We start from the raw sequence: 23,677 nt of genomic DNA, 5'->3' as shown, positions 1-23,677 counted from the left end.
CCTCCGTCCGAAAATACTTATCTGAGGAATGGATGTATTTAGATGTATTTTAGTTCTAGATACACCATTTGTATTCATTTCTATGACAAGTATTTCCGGACAGAGGGAGTATGTGGCTGCATGAGGTTAAAATTGAGCGCTTGATGCGTTGGGACAAGTTGACATGCTCACTTAATCTTTATGCATACCAGTGTAGAAATAATAAGGGGATAATGCATTGCAATGATTTACGCATTGTTGTATAAAATCAGAAAAAGAAAGAAGAAGCTGTTGGGAGCTCGACACTTTGAATTCCCATTACAAAGAATCGATCATCTGTGACGATGGCTGGGGAAAATTTTGAGAGGAGTCACTTCACAGGGCAATGCCGCTGTCCGGCGTTTACTTCCATTGGTTGGCGACGGTGTCGGCGAGGTCGATGACCCTCTAGGAGTAACCCCACTCGTTGTCGTACCATGCAATGACCTTACCATGTCGTCTCCCATGACCATGCTGAGCGACGCGTTGATGGTGGAGGACACGTCGGAGCACCTGAAATCAATGGACACGAGCGGCTCATGGCCGACGTCGAGGATGGCATTGAGCTCGTTGGCCGCGCCGTCGTGGAACGCCTGGTTCAGCTCCTCGTCGAGGGTGTTCTTGGAGACCTGCACCACGAGGTCGACCACAGACACGTTTGGGGGTGGGCACCCGGAGCGATCCCGTTGAGGCCTTGACATGTTTGGCCATCTCCAGGACAGATTGTTGATCATGTCACCAGAGCACTAGTGATTTGGCCATCTCTAATCAGCCCATAGAACTTTCAATGCAAATTGGTTTCCTGCAGTTGCTTATCTGAACAAGACACATGTTAAGTTTTTTCTTAAGCTCTTCAAGGCTAACCTTGTGGTGCTCGAGTGTTGAAAGGCCTTGTATTCCATTCACATGCTGCCACTCTGTTGATCTGTTTCATCATGTTCAAATTGTCCTCTGAACTGAAACCTGATGCACAGATAATCCAGCGGATCCATGGCTAATACCCCCTTTTAGTTCAGTTATTAAAACCAAACCAGCCATAAGCACTACAGCACGGACGACATTACGAGGCATTCTAAAACGCCTCTGTAGGACGCAAAAATGCCTCTGAATGTTTTTATTAGCGTTTCCCAAAAATGCTAGAATTGGTCGCGAAGGGAAAGGCCAATTGAGGCATTTTTCCATAACGCCTGCAAGATCTGGCATTTCCAGATTCGCCAGAAACGTTGTTCTCGGGCGTTTCCTTAAATTGCCACTAAAGCTTCAGACGGAGATACTATTTTCTCTACTATGGGATAAAAATACAGGTCCCCCTGTCCTGCGCACCCGTAACTTAACTGTACATGCCTACACGCACCCTACCTAACCCTTGAATACAATGTAATAGCAAGAGAGCATTCACCTGTTAATCTGCTTTCTGAAATGGTACCCATCTTTCCTCCTTTTAAGTACGTTCAACTGTTACTCGCTATCCGGTATGGGACTAAAAATTTAAGTTAAAATGTCGCACGAGCAAGCTTCAGACGGAGATCCTATTTTCTCTGCTATGGGATAAAAATACAGGTCCCCTCGTCCTGCGCACCCGTAACTTAATTGTACACGCCTACACGCCTTGTATTCCATTCACATGCTGCCACTCTGTTGATCTGTTCCATCATGTTCAAATTGTCCTCTGAACTGAAACCTGATGCACAGATAGTCCAGCGGATCCATGGCTAATACCCCCTTTTAGTTCAGTTATTAAAACCAAACCAGCCATAAGCACTACAGCACGGACGACATTACGAGGCATTCTAAAACGCCTCTGTAGGACGCAAAAATGCCTCTGAATGTTTTTATTAGCGTTTCCCAAAAATGCTAGAATTGGTCGCGAATGGAAAGGCCAATCGAGGCATTCGCCTGCAAGATCTGGCATTTCCAGATTCGCCAGAAACGTTGTTCTCGGGCGTTTCCTTAAATTGCCACTAAAGCTTCAGACGGAGATCCTATTTTCTCTACTATGAGATAAAAATATAGGTCCCCCCGTCCTGTGCACGCATAACTTAACTGTACACGCCTACACGCACCCTACCTAACCCTTGAATACAATGTAATAGCGAGAGAGCATTCACCTGTTAATCTACTTTCTGAAATGGTACCCATCTTTCCTCCTTTTAAGTACGTTCAACTGTTACTCGCTATCCGGTATAGGACTAAAAATTTAAGTTAAAATGTCGCGCGAGCAAGCTTCAGACGGAGATTCTATTTTCTCTGCTATGGGATAAAAATACAGGTCCCCCCGTCCTGCGCACCCGTAACTTAAATGTACACGCCTACACGCCTTGTATTCCATTCACATGCTGCCACTCTGTTGATCTGTTCCATCATGTTCAAATTGTCCTCTGAACTGAAACCTGATGCACAGATAGTCCAGCGGATCCATGGCTAATACCCCCTTTTAGTTCAGTTATTAAAACCAAACCAGCCATAAGAGTCAGCTGACCCTAAACCAAAACAAAACCATGGCTTCCCGCACGGCCGCACTAACCAGATGCACCACTGAATGAATGAAAACAAGAAGAAAACGACCATCTCTGTTGATTTTGAAATCCCCCAAAACCCTACTTAGAACAGAGTAATCAAGCACATAGTGGTTCACTTCTCACACAGAATCGGATGTGGTTACGAACCTGCACGTGTCGCCGGCTCCCAACGCTCAGTTAATGCCGCTGATCGCCGTCCGTCCCGCGGCCGTCGTCGTCAGGGAGAGAACTGAGGGGGGCGCGAAGACAGAGGCTGGGTGGGTCGAAGGCTCGAAGCAGATGAAGGAGCTAGCTGGGTCGAACCGGTCTTGGTCCCACTCGTCAGGCGCCACATTGGCAAAACCACCCATGGCCGCTTATAAGGCTGGTTGCAATGGGAGTATCATATACTCAATCCATATACTTGTATAATGCATATGGTACTGGTGTATAATACTACCTCCCTTTGTTCCTAAATATTTGTCTTTTTAGAGATGTCAAATGAACTATCACATACGGATGTATATAGACATATTTTAGAGTATAGATTTACTCATTTTGCTCTGTATGTAGTCACTTGTTGAAATGTCTACAAAGACAAATATTTAGGAATGGAGGGAGTATCATATACTATTACTCCCTCTATTCATAAATATAAGACGTTTTAGAGACTTGTATGGTCAGTCTAGAACGTTTTATATTTGTGAACAGAGGAAGTATCATGTAGTACTTTATTTATTGCCATGTATGACACATACTCCTAGTAGCATAGCATTTATTATGATACGCTATCATGATATGATACTCAATCCTCTCTTTCTCTATTTAATTCAACGACACCTCATCAAAATTGTCTATTCCCTCCGTTCCTAAATGTATGTCTTTGTAGAGCTTCCACTATGAACCACATTCGGATGCATATAGATGCATTTTAAGTGTAGATTCATTCATTTTGCTCCGTATGTAGTCCATCTAGTGGAATCTCTACAAAGACTTATATTTAGGAACGGATAGGAATGGAGGGAGTAGTTGGCATGCATGCATGATACTGGAGTATGATACATTACAACTAGCCTAAACTCGCTCGAATCACGAACCCGCCCGACCCTCTCCGGCTCTCTCCCCCACCCCCGTCTTCTCCCACGCTCCAGAACCTTGTTTTGCTGTCTAGTCACGGGACTCCCTTGTCAAGATGGCCGGCGAGAGTAGCACCAGGCGCCCCCTCTTCGGCGGCGCCATCTCCACCGCCTTCCCCGCCCGGTTCCAGGTACTGCAACGCCCTTCTCCATCGCACACATCGCTTGCTCCTCCTCCTCCTGCTCCCGCTGACGCCGTTTCTGTTTAGTTTTGGTACTGTTTGGTTTGGTCAGGATGTGAGAAACATTCGCGAGGTCCCCGACCACCAGGTTCGTCCGATTCCCCCTTACATGGTCTCGTTTGGAGCGCGTTGGTTGGTGTTGGGGATCGTAGCAGAAATTTAAAATTTTCTACGCATCACCAAGATCAATCTATGGAGTAATCTAGCAATGAGGGGAAGGAGAGTGCATCTACATACCCTTGTAGATCGCTAAGCGGAAGCGTTCAAGTGAACGGGGTTGATGGAGTCGTACTCGTCGTGATCCAAATCACCAATGATCCTAGCGCTGAACGGACGGCACCTCCGCGTTCAACACACGTACGGAACGAAGACGTCTCCCACGCCTTGATCCAGCAAGGAGGAAGGAGAGGTTGAGGAAGAGAGTCCAACAGCAGCACGACGGCGTGGTGGTGATGGAGTGGCAGTTCTCCGGCAGGGCTTCGCCAAGCTCACGTGGAGGAGAAGAGGTATTGGAGGGGAGGGGCTGCGCCAGCAGGGGAAGAACTTCGTGTGTTGGCTGCCCCTTTGCCTCCACTATATATAGGGGGAGAGGGAGGGCTGCTCCCCCACCTAGGGTTTCCACCCTAGGGGTGGCGGCAGCCCCAATCCCCATCTTGGGGTGGCGGCCAAGTGGGGGGGAGAGGGAGGCGCACCAGGCATGGGCCTTAGGGCCCATTTGCCCTTAGGGTTTGCCCCCTCTTCTCTCTAGGCGCATGTTCCTTGGTGGGGAGGCGCCCCAGCCCACCTAGGGGCTGGTCCCTTCTCACACTTGGCCCATGTATGCCTCCGGGGCCGCTGGCCCCACCTGGTGGACCCCCGGACCCCTCCGGTGGTCCCGGTACACTACCGGTGACACCCGGAACACTTCTGGTCGCCAAAACCATACTTCCTATATATCAATCTTTACCTCCGGACCATTCCGGAACTCCTCATGATGTCCAGGATCTCATTCGAGACTCCGAACAACATTCGGTAACCGTGTACATACTTTCCCTATAACCCTAGCGTCATTGAACCTTAAAGTGTGTAGACCCTACGGGTTCGGGAGTCATGCAGACATGGCCGAGACAACTCTCCGGTCAATAACCAACAGCGGGATCTGGATACTCATGTTGGCTCCTACATGTTCCACGATGATCTCATCGGATGAACCACGATGTCAAGGATTCAATCAATCCCGTATACAATTCCCTTTGTCTATCGGTACGATACTTGCCCGAGATTCGATCGTCGGTATCCCGATACCTTGTTCAATCTCGTTACCGGCAAGTCTCTTTACTCGTTCCGTAACACATCATCCCGTGATCAACTCCTTGGTCACATTGTGCACATTATGATGATGTCCTACCGAGTGGGCCCAGAGATACCTCTCCATTTACACGGAGTGACAAATCCCAGTCTCGATTCGTGCCAACCCAACAGACACTTTCGGAGATACCCGTAGTGAACCTTTATAGCCACCCAGTTACATTGTGACGTTTGGTACACCCAAAGCATTCCTACGGTATTCGGGAGTTGCACAATCTCATGGTCTAAGGAAATGATACTTGACATTAGAAAAGCTTTAGCATACGAACTACACGATCTTTGTGCTAGGCTTCGGATTAGGTCTTGTCCATCACATCATTCTCCTAATGATGTGATCCCATTATCAACGACATCCAATGTCCATGGTCAGGAAACCATAACCATCTATTGATCAACAAGCTAGTCAACTAGAGGCTTACTAGGGACATGGTTTTGTCTATGTATCCACACATGTATCTGAGTTTCCTATCAATACAATTCTAGCATGGATAATAAACGATTATCATGAACAATGAAATATAATAATAATAATAACTAATTTATTATTGCCTCTAGGGCATATTTCCAACAGTCTCCCACTTGCACTAGAGTCAATAATCTAGTTCACATCGCCATGTGATTAACACTCACAGGTCACATCGCCATGTGACCAACATCCGAAGAGTTTACTAGACTCAATAATCTAGTTCACATCACTATGTGATTAACACTCAATGAGTTCTAGGTTTGATCATGTTATGCTTGTGAGAGAGGTTGTAGTCAACGGGTCTTGCCATATTCAGATCCCTATGTATTTCGCAAAACTTTATGTCAAATCATAGATGCTGCTACCACGTTCCACTTGGAGCTATTCCAAATTGTTGCTCCATTATACGTATCCGGTATCTCTACTCAGAGCTATCCGGATAGGTGTTAAGCTTGCATCAACGTAACTCTTTACGTCGAACTCTTTATCACCTCCATAACCGAGAAACATTTCCTTATTCCTCTAAGGATAATTTTGACCGCTATCTGGTGATCTACTCCTAGATCACCTTTGTACCCTCTTGCCAGACATGTGGCAAGGCACACATCAGGTGCAGTACTCAGCATGGCATACCGGATAGAGCCTATGACAAGAGCATAGGGGACGACCTTCGTCCTTCCTATTTCTTCTGCCATGGTCAATCTTTGAGTCTTACTCAACTTCACACCTTACAACTCAGGTAAGAACCCCTTCTTTGACTGATCTATTTTGAACTCCTTCAAAAACATGTCAAGGTGTGCGTTCTTTGAAAGTATCATCAGGTGTCTTGATCTATCTCTATAGATCTTGATGCCCAATATGTAAGCATCTTTATCCAGGTCTTCCTTTGAAAATCACTCTTCAAACAACCGTTTATGCTTTCTAGAAATTCTACATTATTTCAGATCAACAATATGTCATCCACATATACTTATCAGAAATGTTGAAGTGCTCCCACTCACTTTCTTGTAAATACAAGTTTCTAGCAAACATTGTATAAACCTAAAAGCTTTGATCACTCCATCAAAGCATATATTCCGACTCCGAGATGCTTGCTCTAGTCCATAGAAGGATTGTTGGAGCCAGCATACCTTTTAGCATCCTTAGGATTGACAAAAACCTTTTATTGTATCACACACAACTTTTTCTTATGAAAACTGGTTTTTGACATCCATCTGTCAGATTTCATAATCGAAAAATACAGCTAATGCTAACATGATTCCGACGGACTTAAGCATCGCTACGGGTGAGAAATTCTCATCGTAGTAAACTCCTTGAACTTGTGAAAAGACTCTTTCCCACAAGTCGAGCTTCATAGACGGTAACATTACCACCCACGTCCGTCTTCTTCCTAAAGATCCATTTATCTCAATGGCTCGCTGATCATCAGGCAAGTCCACCAAAGTCCATACTTTGTTCTGATACATGGATCCTATCTCGGATTTCATGGCTTCTAACCATTTGTGGGAATACGGGCCCACCATCGCTTCTCCATAGCTCGTAGGTTCATTGTTGTCTAACAACATGATATCTAAGACAGGATTACCGTACCACTCAGGAGTAGTACATATCCTTGTCGACCTACGAGGTTCGATAGCAACTTGATCCGAAGCTTCATGATCACTATCATTAACTTCCTATTCAACAGACGTAGGCGCCATAGAAAACATCTTTCTATGTTGCATCACTCTCTGGTTGAAGTAAAGGTTCGACAACCTCATCAAGTTCTATCTTCCTCCCACTCAATTCTTTCGAGAGAAACTCCTTCTCGAGAAAGGACCCTTTCTTAGTGACAGACAATTTGCCATCGGATCTGAGATAGAAGGTGTACCCAACTGTCACCTTTGGGTATCCTATGAAGATGTGTTTGTCCGCTTTGGGTTGGAGCTTCTCCGGCTGAAGCCTTAAGCATCGCAGCCCCAAACATTAAGAAACGACAACTTTGGTTTCTTGCCAAACCAATGTTCATACGACGTCGTCTCAACGGACTTATATGGTGTCCTATCTAAAGTGAATGCAGCTGTCTCTAATGCATAACCTCAAAATAATAGCGGAAGATCGGTAAGAGACATCATAGATCGCACCATATCTCATAAGATTCAATTACGACGTCCGGACACACCATTACCCTGTGGTGTTCTAGGTGGCTTCAACTATGAAACAATTCCACAATGTCTTAAGTGTTTGCCAAACTCATAACTCAGAAATTCTCATTGATCAGATCGTAGGAATTTGATTTTCTTGTTATGATGATTCTTAACTTCACTCTGAAATCGCTTGAACTTTTCAAACGTTTCAGACTTGTGCTTCATTAAGTAAATATACCTATATCTACTCAAATCGTCAGTGAAGATGAGAAAATAGCGATATCCACCGCACGCTTCAATTCTCATTGGATCACACGCATGAGCATGTATGATTTCCAACAAGTCACTTGCCCATTTCATTGTACCTGAAAACGGGGTCTTAGTCATCCTGCCCATGAGGCATGGCTCGCATGTGTCAAGCGATTCAAAATCAAGTGACTCCAAATATCCATCGATATGGAGTTTCTTCATGCATCTTACGCCAATATGACCTAAGCGGCAGTGCCACAACAAAGTGGTACTATCATTATTAACTCTACATCTTTTGGCGTGAACATGTGTATATTCTCTAACTTAAATGAATAACTGTATTGCAATGAACATGATCTAATCATATTCATGCTCAACATAGACACCTGATAACATTTATCTAGGTTCAATACTAATCCCGAAGGCAGATGGAGCGTGCGATGGTGATCTCATCAACTTTGGAAACACTTCCAACACACATCGTCACCTCGCCCTTAGCCAGTCTCCGTTTAGTCCGTAGCTTTTGTTTCAAGTCACCAATAATAGCAACTGAACCGGTATCCAATACCCAGGTGCTACCAGGAGTACTAGTGAGGTACACATTAATAACACGTATATACTTTGAAGTTGCCAGCCTTCTTATCTACCATGCATTTGGGGTAATTCCGCTACCAGTGACCGTTCCCCTTACAATAGAAGCACTTAGTCTCGGGTTCGGGTTCAACCTTGGGTTCCTTCACTGGAGCGGCAACTGGTTTGCCATCCATGAAGTTTCCCTTCTGGCCCTTGCCCTTCTTGAAACCAGTGGTCTTGTCAAACCATCAACACTTGATGCTCCTTCTTGATTTCTACCTTTTTCGGTCTTAAGCACCGCGAACAGCTCCGGGATCAACTCCATCCCTTGCATGTCATAGTTCATCACGAAGATCTAGTAGCTTAGTGATAGTGGCTAGAGAATTCTATCAATCACTATCTTATCTGGAAGTTTAACTCCCACTTGATTTAAGTGATTGTTGCACCCAGACATTCTGAGCACATGCTCACTAGCTGAGCTATTCTCCTCCATCTTATTGGCTAAAGAACTTGTCAGAGGTCTCACATCTCTCAACACGGGCATGAGCCTGAAATCCCAATTTCAGCTCTTGGAACATCTCATATGTTCTATGGCGTTCAAAACGTCATTGGAATCCCGATTCTAAGCCGTAAAGTATGGTGCACTAAACTATCAGGTAGTCATCAGAATGTGTCTGTCAGGTGTTCACAACATCCACAGACGACGTTGTAGGGGTTTGCACATCGAGTGGTGCATCAAAGACGTAAGCCTTCCGTGTAGCAGTGAGGACACTCCTCGGACTACGGACCTAGTCCGCATCATTTCTTACAATATCTTTCAACTTAATCTTTCTCTAGGAACGTATTGAAACAGGGAGCTACAACGTGAGCTATTTATCTACAACATATTTGCGAAGACAATTTAGACTATGTTCATGATAATTGAGTTCATCTAATCAAATTATTTAATGAACTCCCACTCAGATAGACATCCCTCTAGTCATCTAAGTGAAACATGATCCAAATCGACTAGGCCGTGTCCGATCATCACGTGAGACGGACTAGTCATAAACGGTGAACATCTCATGTTGATCATATCTTCTATACGACTCATGTTCGAACTTTTGGTCTTCCATGTTCCGAGGCCATGTCCGTACATGCTAGGCTCGTCAAGTCAACCTAAGTGTTTCGTGTGTGTCCCGAGGCCATGTCTGTACATGCTAGGCTCGTCAACACCCGTTGTATTCGAATGTTAGAATCTATCACACCCGATCATCATGTGGTGCTTCGAAACAATGAACCTTTGCAACAGTGCACAGTTAGGGGGAACACTTTTCTTGAAATTTTAGAGAGGGATCATCTTATTTAAGCTACCGTCGTTCTAAGCAAATAAGATGTAAAACATGATAAACATCACATGCAATCAAATAGTGACATGATATGGCCAATATCATTTTGCTCCTTTTGATCTCCATCTTCGGGGCTCCATGATCATCGTTATCACCGGCATGACACCATGATCTCCATCATCATGATCTTCATCATCGTGTCTTCTTGAAGTTGTCTTGTCATCTATTACTTCTACTACTATGGCTAACGCTTTAGCAATTAAGTAAAGTAATTACATGACTTTTAAGTTGACACGCAGGTCATAAATAAATTAAGACAACTCCTATGGCTCCTGCCGGTTGTCATACTCATCGACATGCAAGTCGTGATTCCTATTACAAGAACATGATCAATCTCATATATCACATATATCATTCATCACATCCTTTGGGCCATATCACATCACACGGCATATGCTGCAAAAACAAGTTAGACGTCCTCTAATTGTTGTTGCAAGTTTTTACGTGGCTGCTATAGGTTTCTAGCAAGAACGTTTCTTACCTACGCGAAAACCACAATGTGATATGCCAATTTCTATTTACCCTTCATAAGGACCCTTTTCATCGAATCCGATCCGACTAAAGTGGGAGAGACAGACACCCGCTAGCCACCTTATGCAACTAGTGCATGCCAGTCGGTGGAACCAGTCTCACGTAAGAGTACGTGTAAGGTCGGTCCGGGACGCTTCATCCCACGATGTCGCCGAATCAAGATAAGACTAGTAACGGCAACTAAATTGACAATATCGACGCCCACAACTGCTTTGTGTTCTACTCGTGCATAGAAACTATGGATAGACCTAGCTCATGATGCCACTGTTGGGGATCGTAGCAGAAATTTAAAATTTTCTACGCATCACCAAGATCAATCTATGGAGTAATCTAGCAACGAGGGGAAGGATAGTGCATCTACATACCCTTGTAGATCGCTAAGCGGAAGCGTTCAAGTGAACGGGGTTGATGGAGTCGTACTCGTCGTGATCCAAATCACCGATGATCCTAGCGCCGAACGGACGACACCTCCGCGTTCAACACACGTACGGAACGGAGACGTCTCCCATGCCTTGATCCAGCAAGGAGGAAGGAGAGGTTGAGCAAGAGAGTCCAACAGCAGCACGACGGCGTGGTGGTGATGGAGTGGCAGTTCTCCGGCAGGGCTTCGCCAAGCTCACGCGGAGGAGGAGAGGTATTAGAGGGGAGGGGCTGCGCCAGCAGGGGAAGAACTTCGTGTGTTGGGCTGCCCCTTTGCCTCCACTATATATAGGGGGAGAGGGAGGGCTGCGCCCCCACCTAGGGTTTCCACCCTAGGGGTGGCGGCAGCCCCAATCCCCATCTTCGGGTGGCGGCCAAGTAGGGGGGAGAGGGAGGCGCACCAGGCATGGGCCTTAGGGCCCATTTGCCCTTAGGGTTTGCCCCCTCTTTTCTCTAGGCACATGGGCCTTGGTGGGGAGGTGCCCCAGCCCACCTAGGGGCTGGTCCCTTCTCACACTTGGCCCATGTATGCCTCCGGGGCCGCTGGCCCCACCTGGCGGACCCCCGGACCCCTCCGGTGGTCCCGGTACACTACCGGTGATGCCCGGAACACTTCCGGTGGCCAAAACCATACTTCCTATATATCAATCTTTACCTTCGGATCATTCCGGAACTCCTCGTGACATCCGGGATCTCATCCAGGACTCCGAACAACATTCGGTAACCGCGTACATACTTTCCCTATAACCCTAGCGTCATCGAACCTTAAGTGTGTAGACCCTACGGGTTCGGGAGTCATGCAGACATGGCCGAGACAACTCTCCGGTCAATAACCAACAGCGGGATCTGGATACCCATGTTGGCTCCTACATGTTCCACGATGATCTCATCGGATAAACCACGATGTAAAGGATTCAATCAATCCCGTATACAATTCCCTTTGTCTATCGGTACGATACTTGCCCGAGATTCGATCGTCGGTATCCCGATACCTTGTTCAATCTTGTTACCAGCAAGTCTCTTTACTCGTTCCGTAACACAACATCCCGTGATCAACTCCTTGGTCACATTGTGCACATTATGATGATGTCCTACCGAGTGGGCCCAGAGATACCTCTCCGTTTACACGGAGTGACAAATCCCAGTCTCGATTCGTGCCAACCCAACAGACACTTTCGGAGATACCTGTAGTGAACATTTATAGCCACCCAGTTATGTTGTGACGTTTGGTACACCCAAAGCATTCCTACGGTATCCGGGAGTTGCACAATCTCATGGTCTAAGGAAATGATACTTGACATTAGAAAAGCTTTAGCATACGAACTACACGATCTTTGTGCTAGGCTTAGGATTGGTTCTTGTCCATCACATCATTCTCCTAATGATGTGATCCCATTATCAATGACATCCAATGTCCATGGTCAGGAAACCGTAACCATCTATTGATTAACGAGCTAGTCAACTAGAGGCTTACTAGGGACATGGTGTTGTCTATGTATCCACACATGTATCTGAGTTTTCTATTAATACAATTCTAGCATGGATAATAAACGATTATCATGAACAATGAAATATAATAATAATAACTAATTTATTATTGCCTCTAGGGCATATTTCCAACAGTTGGTTCGTTCCCTTATTGATCGATGTGTGTGGTTCTGCTGCGTAACCAGGAAGTTTTCGTCAATCCCGCCCGTGAAGAGAGCCTCATCTTCGAGCTGCTCGACCTCAAGGGCGAGGTGGAGGATGGCGGCAGCGCGCTCTGGTTCCTGCGCGACGTCGCCAACGAGCAAGATGCGGGTGATCTCTACTCCTAATGGAGGAGTCCGTACGTCGTTTCGTTCGTTCGCTCCATCTAACAAAGCCTCGACACCCTCACCGCTAATTCCGTCGTATCCCATCTGGCTCAAATATTGAGATTTGTTTCCATCTCTACTCCTAATGGAGGAGTCCGTACGTCGTTTCGTTCGTTCGCTCCATCTAACAAAGCCTCGACACCCTCACCGCTAATTCCGTCGTATCCCATCCGGCTCAAATATTGCGATTTGTTTCCATATATGTGGCGATCCTAAATTTCCTAAATCCCATCCCTTCCCGTTTCCTTTTTTTTGAAACTCTAGCCACGATGCTCCATCTCAATCTCTCTCGCATCAGCAGAGATCCCCTCGTATCCCATCTGGCTCAACAATTACAATTTGTTTCCGGGTGTAGCGATCCCAACTTTTCTAAAGCCCACCCCTTCACGTTTCTTTGTTTCTGAAACTCTAGCCATGATGATGCTCCATCTCTATCTCCCTTTCATCGGAGCAGACTGGTTGGATGCCTGTCGATGGCCGAGGATGGCAGCTATGGTGGCGAGGAGGTGGCAGCGAGGTGACAAGGCGGAGTGACCGTGTAGCATGCGGTGAGGGAAAGTAGTCAAGGGCAGGCTCATCGGCATCCACCTCGACTTCGGCGGCGGCGAGAGAGGCTCACTACTTAAATTTCATGGTGCTGGTTGCCTTGCCAAGCTAGGCACGTGCCTGCATTCGTGTTTCAGATCCTAGGGTGGAGCGTGCAGTAGGCCTCGCCCCGACGCTGCTCCGCCGGGTGGTTGGGCTGCTAGCGGCACAGTCTGGCGCGCGAACATTACATGAACGCATCAACCTAGTTGCTTCCGAATAGAAGCTTGGTGCACCTCATCGAGGCATGTGGTCTGTCGCGGTCTCCCTGGCGTCCAGGACAGTGGCCATGGAGCACCTCGTCGAGGCATGTGTTCTGCCATGGTGGTGGTGCAAAGTCGGCGTGGTCAAGGTGACATAGGCCGTGTTGGACCCGACATATGATGGTATTCCATCAACGGCAAGGTCAGCACTCTGCCTGATGTATCCTGTTGTACACCGCTTTTTCTGCAGTTCTATGACGTCAACGCGCTCCGCGAGCGGCAGTCGGCACTTTCTCCATGGCACAAAGGTGCTCGACGTGACCCAACAGAGATCTGAGCTTTGTGTTTGGCTCCCTCGCTCGATCACCCAACGCCGTCGGCAAGCACACCTTCCACGGACGGGACGACGGCCTAACGTGTCCGACAGTCTGGTTAATTCCGATGCACAGAAATCTCAGCGCATGCCGGTACACTGCTGATGCTGCCCATGTCTCGGATCTGTCCCCGTCTGAGTTTGCCATCTCAAATCTATTTACTTGGTGATGCTAGGGTTCAGATCTTAGGGGTAATTCGTTAACCATAACAAGCCAATTGAAGCCTGTTAATTCTAGGACCTTTTAGATGCTCATGAGTTGGAATCAGGGGTATTTAGTGAATATTTTCTTTTAATCCGAATTGCTCAAATACACACGTGAGTTAATTCGGCCATTAAGCGAGGGTTTCGTAAGGACTGGTACGAATCCGGGGATTGTATAGTTTGTGTCGTGAAGCTGGTTTATGTTGTAGAGCACTGTAGTCTGCCGTTTTCTGCAATTCATTTCACAGAGGAGTTTATAAATCTTACTCACTAATTGAATGTTCAATTCTGAAATCTAGACAACCAGCTGTATTGTGTAGTTCTGCAAGAACTATAGGTGCTAACTATGGCCATGGTGTGAAGTTTTGAATTGAACATTTAATTGTGATAACTTCATGTGAGGGTTATCAATTGCTTGCATGAAATAGTTTTGTAATTGTACCTTCGTTCTCGTAAGTCCCTTACAGAACGGTGAATCAGTCGGTCTGATGGTAACCTGGGCTAGCGTTTTCGAGCGTAAATACTTATTGCGTAGGATTTGAGACCACATGCCCTCCGGCTCTGTTTTGCTCCGTTTGCGAGCTGTAAGACCTTTACGATGATACTTTCTGGATTTTTAATAAGAGGGACGCATGCATCATCATGATGCAGAGGCCGGGGCTACCTCCATTTCCAAAAAAAACAGTTACAAGCTTGGGATCCTACTATACTATTCATATGGCGCTATGTATTTTGCTTTTTATGCAACATTGTTATACATTTCCTACCTCTATGTCTTATGCTAGAGGTAGGATGTCTTATGCTAGAGATGTCTTACATGGTTTAATTTCCTTTTCTCTGTTTGAGAAATAATTGTAATCCTAGGTATCTTGATATAATGGTTTCTGAAGGCATACAAATCACACAACTTTCCTTGGACGCTGATCTATCAACACATATTCATCACCATATCACAATCTACAACACTGTAATCCGAGGTGCTGGTTTATTTCTAATACTCATATATCAGAGTGTGAGTTATTTTCCAAATAAATTTTTTCTGTGCAACATAAATATTTTATTATTATTCTATAGGAAAGTATATGACATTCCTTCCAAGAATTAATTGTTCTAATGATAGTAGAGGGCCTCCATGCACAGGGTAACGATTAAAGCTTTGGCCTTACCCGGTAATTTTGGGAGCAATGCTAAGTTGCTAACTTATATTTTGCCATTATAGTTTGTTTTGTAGGCCTCATTTTTACCATATTGGCATAGGTTAATACACAATTACATTGTGGTCATATTATTTGAAATGCTTTTTTTGTTCGATAGAATTGTTTCAACCTTGCGACCATTCAAAGAAAATTATACTGTCACCCAGGCCAAAGAGGAGGGGCCATATGGGGAACACGCATCAACCACCAGGGATGAAACCCCATCGCGGCCGACGACCAGACAATCAGCCAGAACGTGACCAACTACCAATGCGGCAATGCCTCTCACCGGTTGGAGACGAGCGGACGGGAGAGGGTGTGCAAGATCCGACAGAACACCACCAGATTTGGTAAGTAACGTAAAAAACCAAGATAACAAGGAGCGGTATTTTAATGGTTGGAGAGGCGGGGATCACTAATAGATCAATGTTTGTATTCTTGTTGCCATATGGGGAACACGCATCAACCACCAGGGATGAAACCCCATCGCGGCCGACGACCAGACAATCAGCCAAAATGTGACCAACTACCAATGCGGCAATGCCTCTCACCGGTCGGAGACGAGCGGACGGGAGAGGATGTGCAAGATCCGACGGAACACCACCAGATCTGGTAAGTAACGTAAAAAACCAAGATAACAAGGAGCGGTATTTTAATGGTTGGAGAGGCGGGGATCACTAATAGATCAACGTTTGTATTCTTGTTGCGTTGGTGTTGAAGAACGAGAGATTTACCAACGACAAATAGTGTACGTATGTATCTTACTTTTCTTATCGACAACACAATGAAATGTTTGCATAATTTGAAGTTTTAACCCATGGCAATGCACGAGCATAAGCTAACAAACTAATGTCTACTTGAAAAACGATGTAAGCATTTAATGTATTGCAAGAAATTTGTGTGGACCTGTCTGCTGGAGTGGAGGCCCAGCCAGACTCTCTCAGTGTTGGCGCCTACTACTTGGAGCGGCGAGCGGCAGTTAGTGGATGGCGGAAGAGCCCTGTCGCCGTGCAGCTTGGAGGGGGAACGCGACGCCCTCGGCACCAGAAATCGGCCTAGGATGGCAGATCGATGGTGCGGCTCGCTTGTTGTTGGCACCGAAAATCGGCCTGGGATGGCCAGATCGACGGCACGGCTTGACGGCGGTCGGAACCGGCTGCTCACCCGGACACATGGCGGGGAGTGGAGAAGGCGGGCGAGATCTCAATGGAGGGGTTGGGAGGTGCCGATGAGCATGGAAGGGAGGAGGCAGGGACATGCCAGGGGGAAGATGTGGCGGCCAGGACATCGTGGCGGAGAGGGATAGCGGGGGCAACGTCATGACGGAGAGAAGGAGTGGGAGGGTGAGAGAGGGAGGGGTGCGTGCGGTGAGAGAGTGGTTGAGGTGGTACGCAGGGTAGGTAAGCTAAAAACTAGGTATGTGAAAAATAATTTATTTTTCCTTATGTTTATTAATATAAAATATCATTTATATATGTTTATATATTTATATGTAATTTCGGATAGCCATTTTTTGCAAATAAAATCAGTTGTGTTAGTCTCAAATTTGTTTTCATATACTATACAATATATACTTATATAATGTAGTAAAATTTTTATTCCAGTTTTGTTTGTCGGAGATAAGAAGTGATGGATTTGGATGATGTTTTAAAAATATTAACTGCCATTAGCGTGTAAAATTTAACATGTGTTATGGCAGAATATTTTAGATGTCCGTGGCAACGCACGGGCATTCTACTAGTAACCTGGTAATGTCCTGGCTTCACTCTGTGAATAGCTTGGCCACTTGGCCCTATAAATTTCGATTCATTGCCATTAAACAACAGTTCTCCCTGCTTGGCTTTCTGTCCAAAACAACCGTATTCTTCTTTCGACAATAAAAGCAGCTGTACTCACGAATTCTTTGCCTGCTTCATGTGCATTGAATGGTCATGAACTCACGGTTGTTAAATTTCCGATCCAAGTGGATTTTACTCATGTTGGTAACTTACCTCTTTTTTTGTCGGTTAGGTGGTCGAGCACTCTGGGACAGTTGAGCTAGCTGGTCTGCGCTCCGGCGAAGCACCTGCAGTGGCTGGAACTGCAATTGGCAAGCTGGTAAGCAAACGTCCTGTGCCATATCCAGATTACCCTGCTCCTTGCCTTCAATCGACCTCCAGTTGATTAGTTTCCACCTGTGCTTCCCTGGATATGATACCTTTAATTGCACAAGTCAGCTCAGTCTCATAATTTGATATTTCTGTTCCTTGGCATTCATTATATGATGGCCACTTCACACCGGCAGTGAATAAAATTTACTTAAGGATCTCACGCTTGATTTCGGCATCTGTAGGCTGTTTCAAAAGGGAGGCAAGGCAGAGAAGCACAGAACATTGTTCGGGTGAGTACACCCATCCCTTGGAATTATGGTTCAACAGTTAATGTTTGCTTTTTCAACTGAGCATTGGGCTACCTTTGCAGCTTTACTTGGCAAACATACGTCTCAAGAATGCAGCAACTGATGTAGTTATCACCGCCAGTGGCGGAGCCAGGATTCGAGTATAGGGGGGGGGGGGGGGGAGTACATATATTGATCTAATCTCGTTGGTAATTACTCATCGCTGCTACTAAAATTGTCGACCATTGGGGGGGGGGGGGGGGGCAGGCCCCTGCTCGTCCCCCCCTGGCTCCGCCCCTGATCACCGCATACAAGCCGCTCGTGATAAAGTAAGCTTAGCAGATCACTATGACATACTTCCTCTGATTAATGAAATTTTATGAACCAATCTTTTATTAAAAAAATTACCTTCTCAAGTAGAAAGTCTTGTTCAGATTTATCATCATAGCTAGTACTATTTATCACCATTTATCAATCTTTGTATGACTTGATTATTATACAGTGCTTAGGAGAACTATGTATTATTTGGTATAATCTGAACTTGCATAAATCTGATCTATATCGACATGTTTGAATGACAATCAATAACTTCTTATGCAGTAGCAATTATGCTTACTAATCATGTGGGTTTTAAACTCCCTTGTCTCTGTCATCTTTATAATTCAGAATGACAATCCTGCCCTGCTCAATTTTTTTCAGTTCATTATCTAGGCTACACACGTTGAATAAAATTGTATTATCGTAGTAGTATGGTCAATGGCAGAACTAAAATATGAAACAAAAAACCTTCTCGGTTGATGAAACAGAAGCCTCTTTTGCTCAGGGCCTCATGTAGTTACTTCAGTTTTCTACCTAGGCTAGTCATGTTGAGTGCTATAATAGTACTATGGGGAGACCACAATGCCAAAACTAGATTTTATACTTTTCAGCTGAAATGCAGATGAAACAGTATAATGATGCATCACAAGTAATGTGGAGATAGTCGTATTAGATCTGAGTGAAAGCAAGTAAAATTAGTATGGACTTACATATCCAAGTTAACAACTAGCTAGGTACGATGCCTTGATTTTTATGCTCGGGTATTATGTTTGTGCTGCCCACTTCTACAATGTTACAGGCTACCCCTTGAATGATATATTTTTCTGTCATTTTTATTTCAGTCCTTTGAGTGAAAGTGCCCAGGCAGTTGCAGCTGGACCAGCAGTACCCGCAGAACAAGCAGGATGCTTGCCAATGTCGGAGGTCTTCAGACTTGCAGTGATGAACTTCGATGTACATGATTGGAACCTTTTCAATGGCAGCGGTTGAAGCAGGGACGGTAAAAAGGTGTTCTGCAAAGGAATCAGGAATGCACTTTCCTTGAGCGAAAACTAGTATCTGAATTTTCCTTTAGAGTAGTTATTTTTTGTTGCTGAAAATGCTATCAGTCTAGCACTTAGCGTATGAAGTGTCATCCAAAGAACCCTGGTTGAAGTTCAATATATCATGTTAGCTTCTACTAGAATTTACTTGAATGGTTCTTAGTACTTGCTATTTCATCGATAAATACTGCATACAGTATGTCTTATCATGGGGCATTGAGTAGAGAGAGCTCAACTCTGAATTCTAAATATCTTGATTCTATCAAGTTAAACACGGGCCATTTGGGTATAGAGATTCGAGATGTTTTGATCCATCTGAATGCTTCAGAGTGGAAAGACACCCTCTGTGGTCTGTGCATTGTATGGTCTGCAATATCTATCCCTGATGAGTTCCATGTATTCTTGACCACTCACACACTGATTGGCACCAAGCATATAGGATGGCAAACATGTGAACCATGATGTCCAATGAAAATACGACCCACAAAAGTTGTGGGTCTACTCTCTAAGTAGTTCATGCCATCATCCACCTAGACTCGGCGCGCAGATCGCAATCTCTTATCTTGTGAGTCAGTTTGTGTGGACAACTCTGATAATGAGTTTTCGCACAAATGAAATAAAAACTCTGATAATGGGCTGCATGGTTGTGCTCCCTTTAATTTTGCAATTGCCATCAGAAGTTCAAACTTTTCATTTTATGGTAACTTTCGTGTATGGTTCAAACTTTTCTTCCTGAGTTGATCATGCATGTTTAGATAGCAGTAAAGGTCAAAACGATGGAAATGTTCGAAGAACAAGTTGAATTCTACATCAGAACCTGGCAAACGATAGTATATATTACAGATGCACAGCGTTGAGACTTCCTTTGCAGGAAGTCTATTATAATCCGTGTCTGGACACTGAAAAATCAGAGAAAGAAAAAAGAAGAACAAGAAAAGAAAGGAAAAAAAAGAAGCTGTTGGGAGCTCGATACTTCGAATTCTCATTACAAAGAATCGATCATCCGTGACGATGGCTGGGGAAAATTTCGAGAGGAGTCACTTCACAGGGCAATAATGCCGCCGTCCGGCGTTCACTTCCATTGGTCGGCGACGATGTCGGCGAGGTCGACGACCCTCTGGGAGTAACCCCACTCGTTGTCGTACCACGCGATGACCTTGACCATGTCGTCTCCCATGACCATGCTGAGCGACGCGTCGATGGTGGAGGACACGTCGGAGCACCTGAAGTCGACGGACACGAGCGGCTCGTCGCAGACGTCGAGGATGCCCTTGAGCTCGTTGGCGGCGGCGTCGCGGAACGCCTGGTTCACCTCCTCGGCGAGGGTCTTCTTGGAGACCTGCACCACGAGGTCGACGACGGACACGTTGGGGGTGGGCACCCGGAGCGCGATCCCGTTGAGCTTGCCCTTGAGGTTGGGCAGCACCAGCGCCACGGCCTTGGCCGCGCCGGTGGAGGTGGGCACGATGTTGAGCGCGGCGGCACGGGCACGGCGCAGGTCGCGGTGGCTCGCGTCCAGCAGCCTCTGGTCGCCGGTGTAGGAGTGGGTTGTGGTCATGGTTCCCTTGATGATGCCTGCGCCATTGCCACCGCCATTTTTAGTTACTTAAAGAAGTTGATTCAGTTGAGGGAGAGAGACGGGACGGGGTGACGGGCACGTACCGAACTTTTGGTCGAGCACCTTGACGAAGGGGGCGAGGCAGTTGGTGGTGCAGGAGGCGTTGCTGATGATGGTGTCGGCGTGGGTGTAGAGGTCGGCGTTGACGCCGCAGACGTAGGTGGGGATGTCGCCCTTGCCGGGCGCGGTGATGAGCACCTTCTTGGCGCCGGCCTCGAGATGCTTGCCCGCGCCGGCGCGGTCGACGAAGACGCCGGTGCCCTCGATGACGAGGTCGATGCCCATCTCGCCCCACGGCAGGTTGGAGGGGTTGCGGTCGGACACCACCTTGATCACCTTGCCGTCCACGGAGATGGCGTTGTCGCCCACGGGCTTGACGTCCGCGTCGAAGATGCCCAGCGTGGAGTCGTACTTGAGGAGGTGGGACGCCTGCTTCACGCCTCCGGTGTCGTTGATGGCGATCACCTCCAGCGGCGAGCTGTCGCCGCGCCCGTGCCAGCACCGCAGGAAGTTGCGCCCGATGCGCCCGAACCCGTTGATCGCCACCTTGAGTTTGGCCTCCGTCGGCGCCTTGCGCGACCCGCCGCTGGTGCTCACCTGCAAGCACAGCGCCGCCGCGTCACGCACACACGCTCCCATGGCACGCGGCCAAGCAAGCTACATTCCGCCGATCATGTCATACCGCGTACGTCCTGAAGGAAACCGCGGACATGAAGTCGTCGGAGGTGGCATTCCGCCGGAGCGGCAGCGACGACGAGCTCCTCAGCCCGGAGAACTCCAGCATGCCCCCCTGAATCGAGTATTCGAGTTGGACGCAAATCACTTACAGAACCGTGCGTGACAAACAGGGAAGAACTGTAGGACGCAGGCATGGAATGGAACATGGGACATGCCTGGAGTGGCGCCATGGCCGTGGAGAGCATGGGCGACGCCATGTCCAAAGGGTCTGATCAGATAGGGGGGAAGATCAAGGACGGTGAGGCGGGCGTGGCTGTATATACGGGTTAGGGGATTGGAGCTTGTGGTGCACGCGGGGTGGGAATTGAGATCGTGAGGCCCGGATTGGGCGAGAGATGAGATTTTGGATAGCCCAATGTATGGCTGCCAGTGCCCGCCATCGCGGCTCCCACACTTCGCTATTCCGGTCGATATGTGGCTTTTCGCTTCTTCATTCATGTGACCCTTCCTTCGTCATGTGCCTGATCGCATATGTTTTTTTCTTGTTCTTTTGTGATTATTTGTTGCAATGTACATACATCCTGTATTGTTGATGTAATGCTCGCTCGCTCGCTGGATAATGTGCGTTCCGTTCTGTGGACGTCGAGCAGAGCACCGTTTCGATCCGAGTTTCTGGGGTGACTCGACAAACGTTGAACGTTGTGAGCTGGCCATATGAAGATGTCAATAATGGGTCCTCAGTATGGTTAGAAAGATAATGGTATCTCCAGTCATTAGCGTTTGTGTGTGCATTTATATATGAACGTTTGTGTTTATTAAAAAAGGAAACTGAGGATTTTTGAATAGTGGCAGATGAAATAAAGCCATTTCATTCGCAAAAAAGGGCCTTTTCACCTTTCCTTGCCCCTGTTTTCTGGCGGAGACACGAGGACGGGTGTCGACACCATCCTTTTCAGCTCTGTTTACAATATTTATTCGGAAGTACTTCATGGACAATGTTTGCTATATGACATTAGCACGACGGCTAATCCAACCGCCTACTGCTGTTTAGATTTGTCCATGGATGGTGCAATATTGCTTGTAGATCCATCTAACATTTGATTCCCAATAAAAAATAGAATAGAAAAATATGGACAAAAAATAAATCCACTCGGTTTCAGACTTGGTACAACCCAAAAACACCATTCTCTTTGGGTCGCACAACCAAAAAATCATTCTGAAGGTCTACAGGAAGATAAAAAAGGGATTGTATCAAGAACTATTGTAGACCTTTACGAGTCTTACAACCAATTTGACTGGAAAGTCCAATGGCAAAAAGAAGGAGATTTGTTAGCTCGCTATTTAGTACGAGTTGGTGAAATGAGGGAATCCATCAAAATAATTCAACAAGCTGTAGAAAAATCCCTGGAGGACCTTGATACGTCTCCAACGTATCTATAATTTTTGATTGTTTCATGTTGTTATATTATCATTCTTGGATGTTTTATAATCATTTTATATCTTTTTTGGTACTAATCTATTGACATAGTGTCAAGTGTCGGTTGCTGTTTTTTGCTTGTTTTTTACGTCGCAGAAAATCAATATCAAACGGAGTCCAAACGTAGCGAAACTTTTTGAGGAATTTTTGTGGACCAGAAGACATCCAATGGGCCGGAGAAGCATCAGGGGGTGCCCCGAGGGGGGCACAACCCACCAGGGCGCGCCCAGGTGGGTCGTGCCCACCTCGATGGCCTCCCGCACCGCCTCTTTGCTCTATAAATATCCCAATATTTCAGAAACCCTAGGGGAGTCGATGAAAAATCAATTCCAACCGCCGCAAGTTTCAGAAACACTAGATCCAATCTAGACACTATCACGGAGGGGTTCATCATCCTCATTGGTGCCTCTCCGATGATGTGTGAGTAGTCTTTTGTAGACCTTTGGGTCCATAGTTAGTAGTCAGATGGCTTCCTCTCTGTCTTTTGATTCTTAATACAATGGTCTGTTGGAGATCCATATGATGTAACTCTTTTTGCGGTGTGTTTGTTGGGATCCAATGAACTTTGAGTTTATGATCAGATCTATGTTTTTATCCATGAGAGTTATTTGAGTCTTTTGATCTCTTATATGCATGATTACTTATAGCCTCGTATTTCTTCTCCGATATTTGGGTTTTGTTTGGCCAACTTGATCTATTTATCTTCCAATGGGAAGAGGTGCTTTGTGATGGGTTCGATCTTACGGTGCTTGATCCCAGTGACAGAAGGGGAACCGACACGTATGTATCGTTGCTATTAAGGATAACAAGATGGG

General features: G+C 46.2%; 1 protein-coding gene and 2 pseudogenes across 1 annotated transcript; 1 reads left to right on the top strand and 2 right to left on the bottom strand.

The window, feature by feature from the left end:
* Positions 1-381: 381 nt before the first annotated feature.
* On the bottom strand, positions 382-2,887 carry LOC123191752 (glyceraldehyde-3-phosphate dehydrogenase A, chloroplastic-like; annotated as a pseudogene).
* Positions 2,888-3,708: 821 nt separating this feature from the next.
* LOC123191750 (ran guanine nucleotide release factor-like) lies at positions 3,709-19,036 on the top strand (annotated as a pseudogene).
* Positions 19,037-19,892: 856 nt separating this feature from the next.
* On the bottom strand, positions 19,893-21,831 carry LOC123189421 (glyceraldehyde-3-phosphate dehydrogenase A, chloroplastic). The gene is made up of 4 exons (XM_044601832.1): positions 21,601-21,831; positions 21,390-21,497; positions 20,752-21,304; positions 19,893-20,664 (listed from the first exon to the last, which is right to left on the bottom strand). The coding sequence occupies exons 1-4, from the start codon at positions 21,640-21,642 to the stop codon at positions 20,162-20,164; spliced, it is 1,206 nt and encodes a 401-aa protein (XP_044457767.1). The 5' UTR covers positions 21,643-21,831; the 3' UTR covers positions 19,893-20,161.
* Between the last annotated feature and the right edge of the window lie 1,846 nt (positions 21,832-23,677).

The sequence above is a fragment of the Triticum aestivum genome, chromosome 2A, assembly GCF_018294505.1.
Source record: "Triticum aestivum cultivar Chinese Spring chromosome 2A, IWGSC CS RefSeq v2.1, whole genome shotgun sequence".
NCBI lineage: Eukaryota > Viridiplantae > Streptophyta > Magnoliopsida > Poales > Poaceae > Triticum > Triticum aestivum.
The sequence above is the reverse complement of the archived record's forward strand: the minus strand, read 5'-3'. Positions and strand labels throughout refer to the sequence as shown.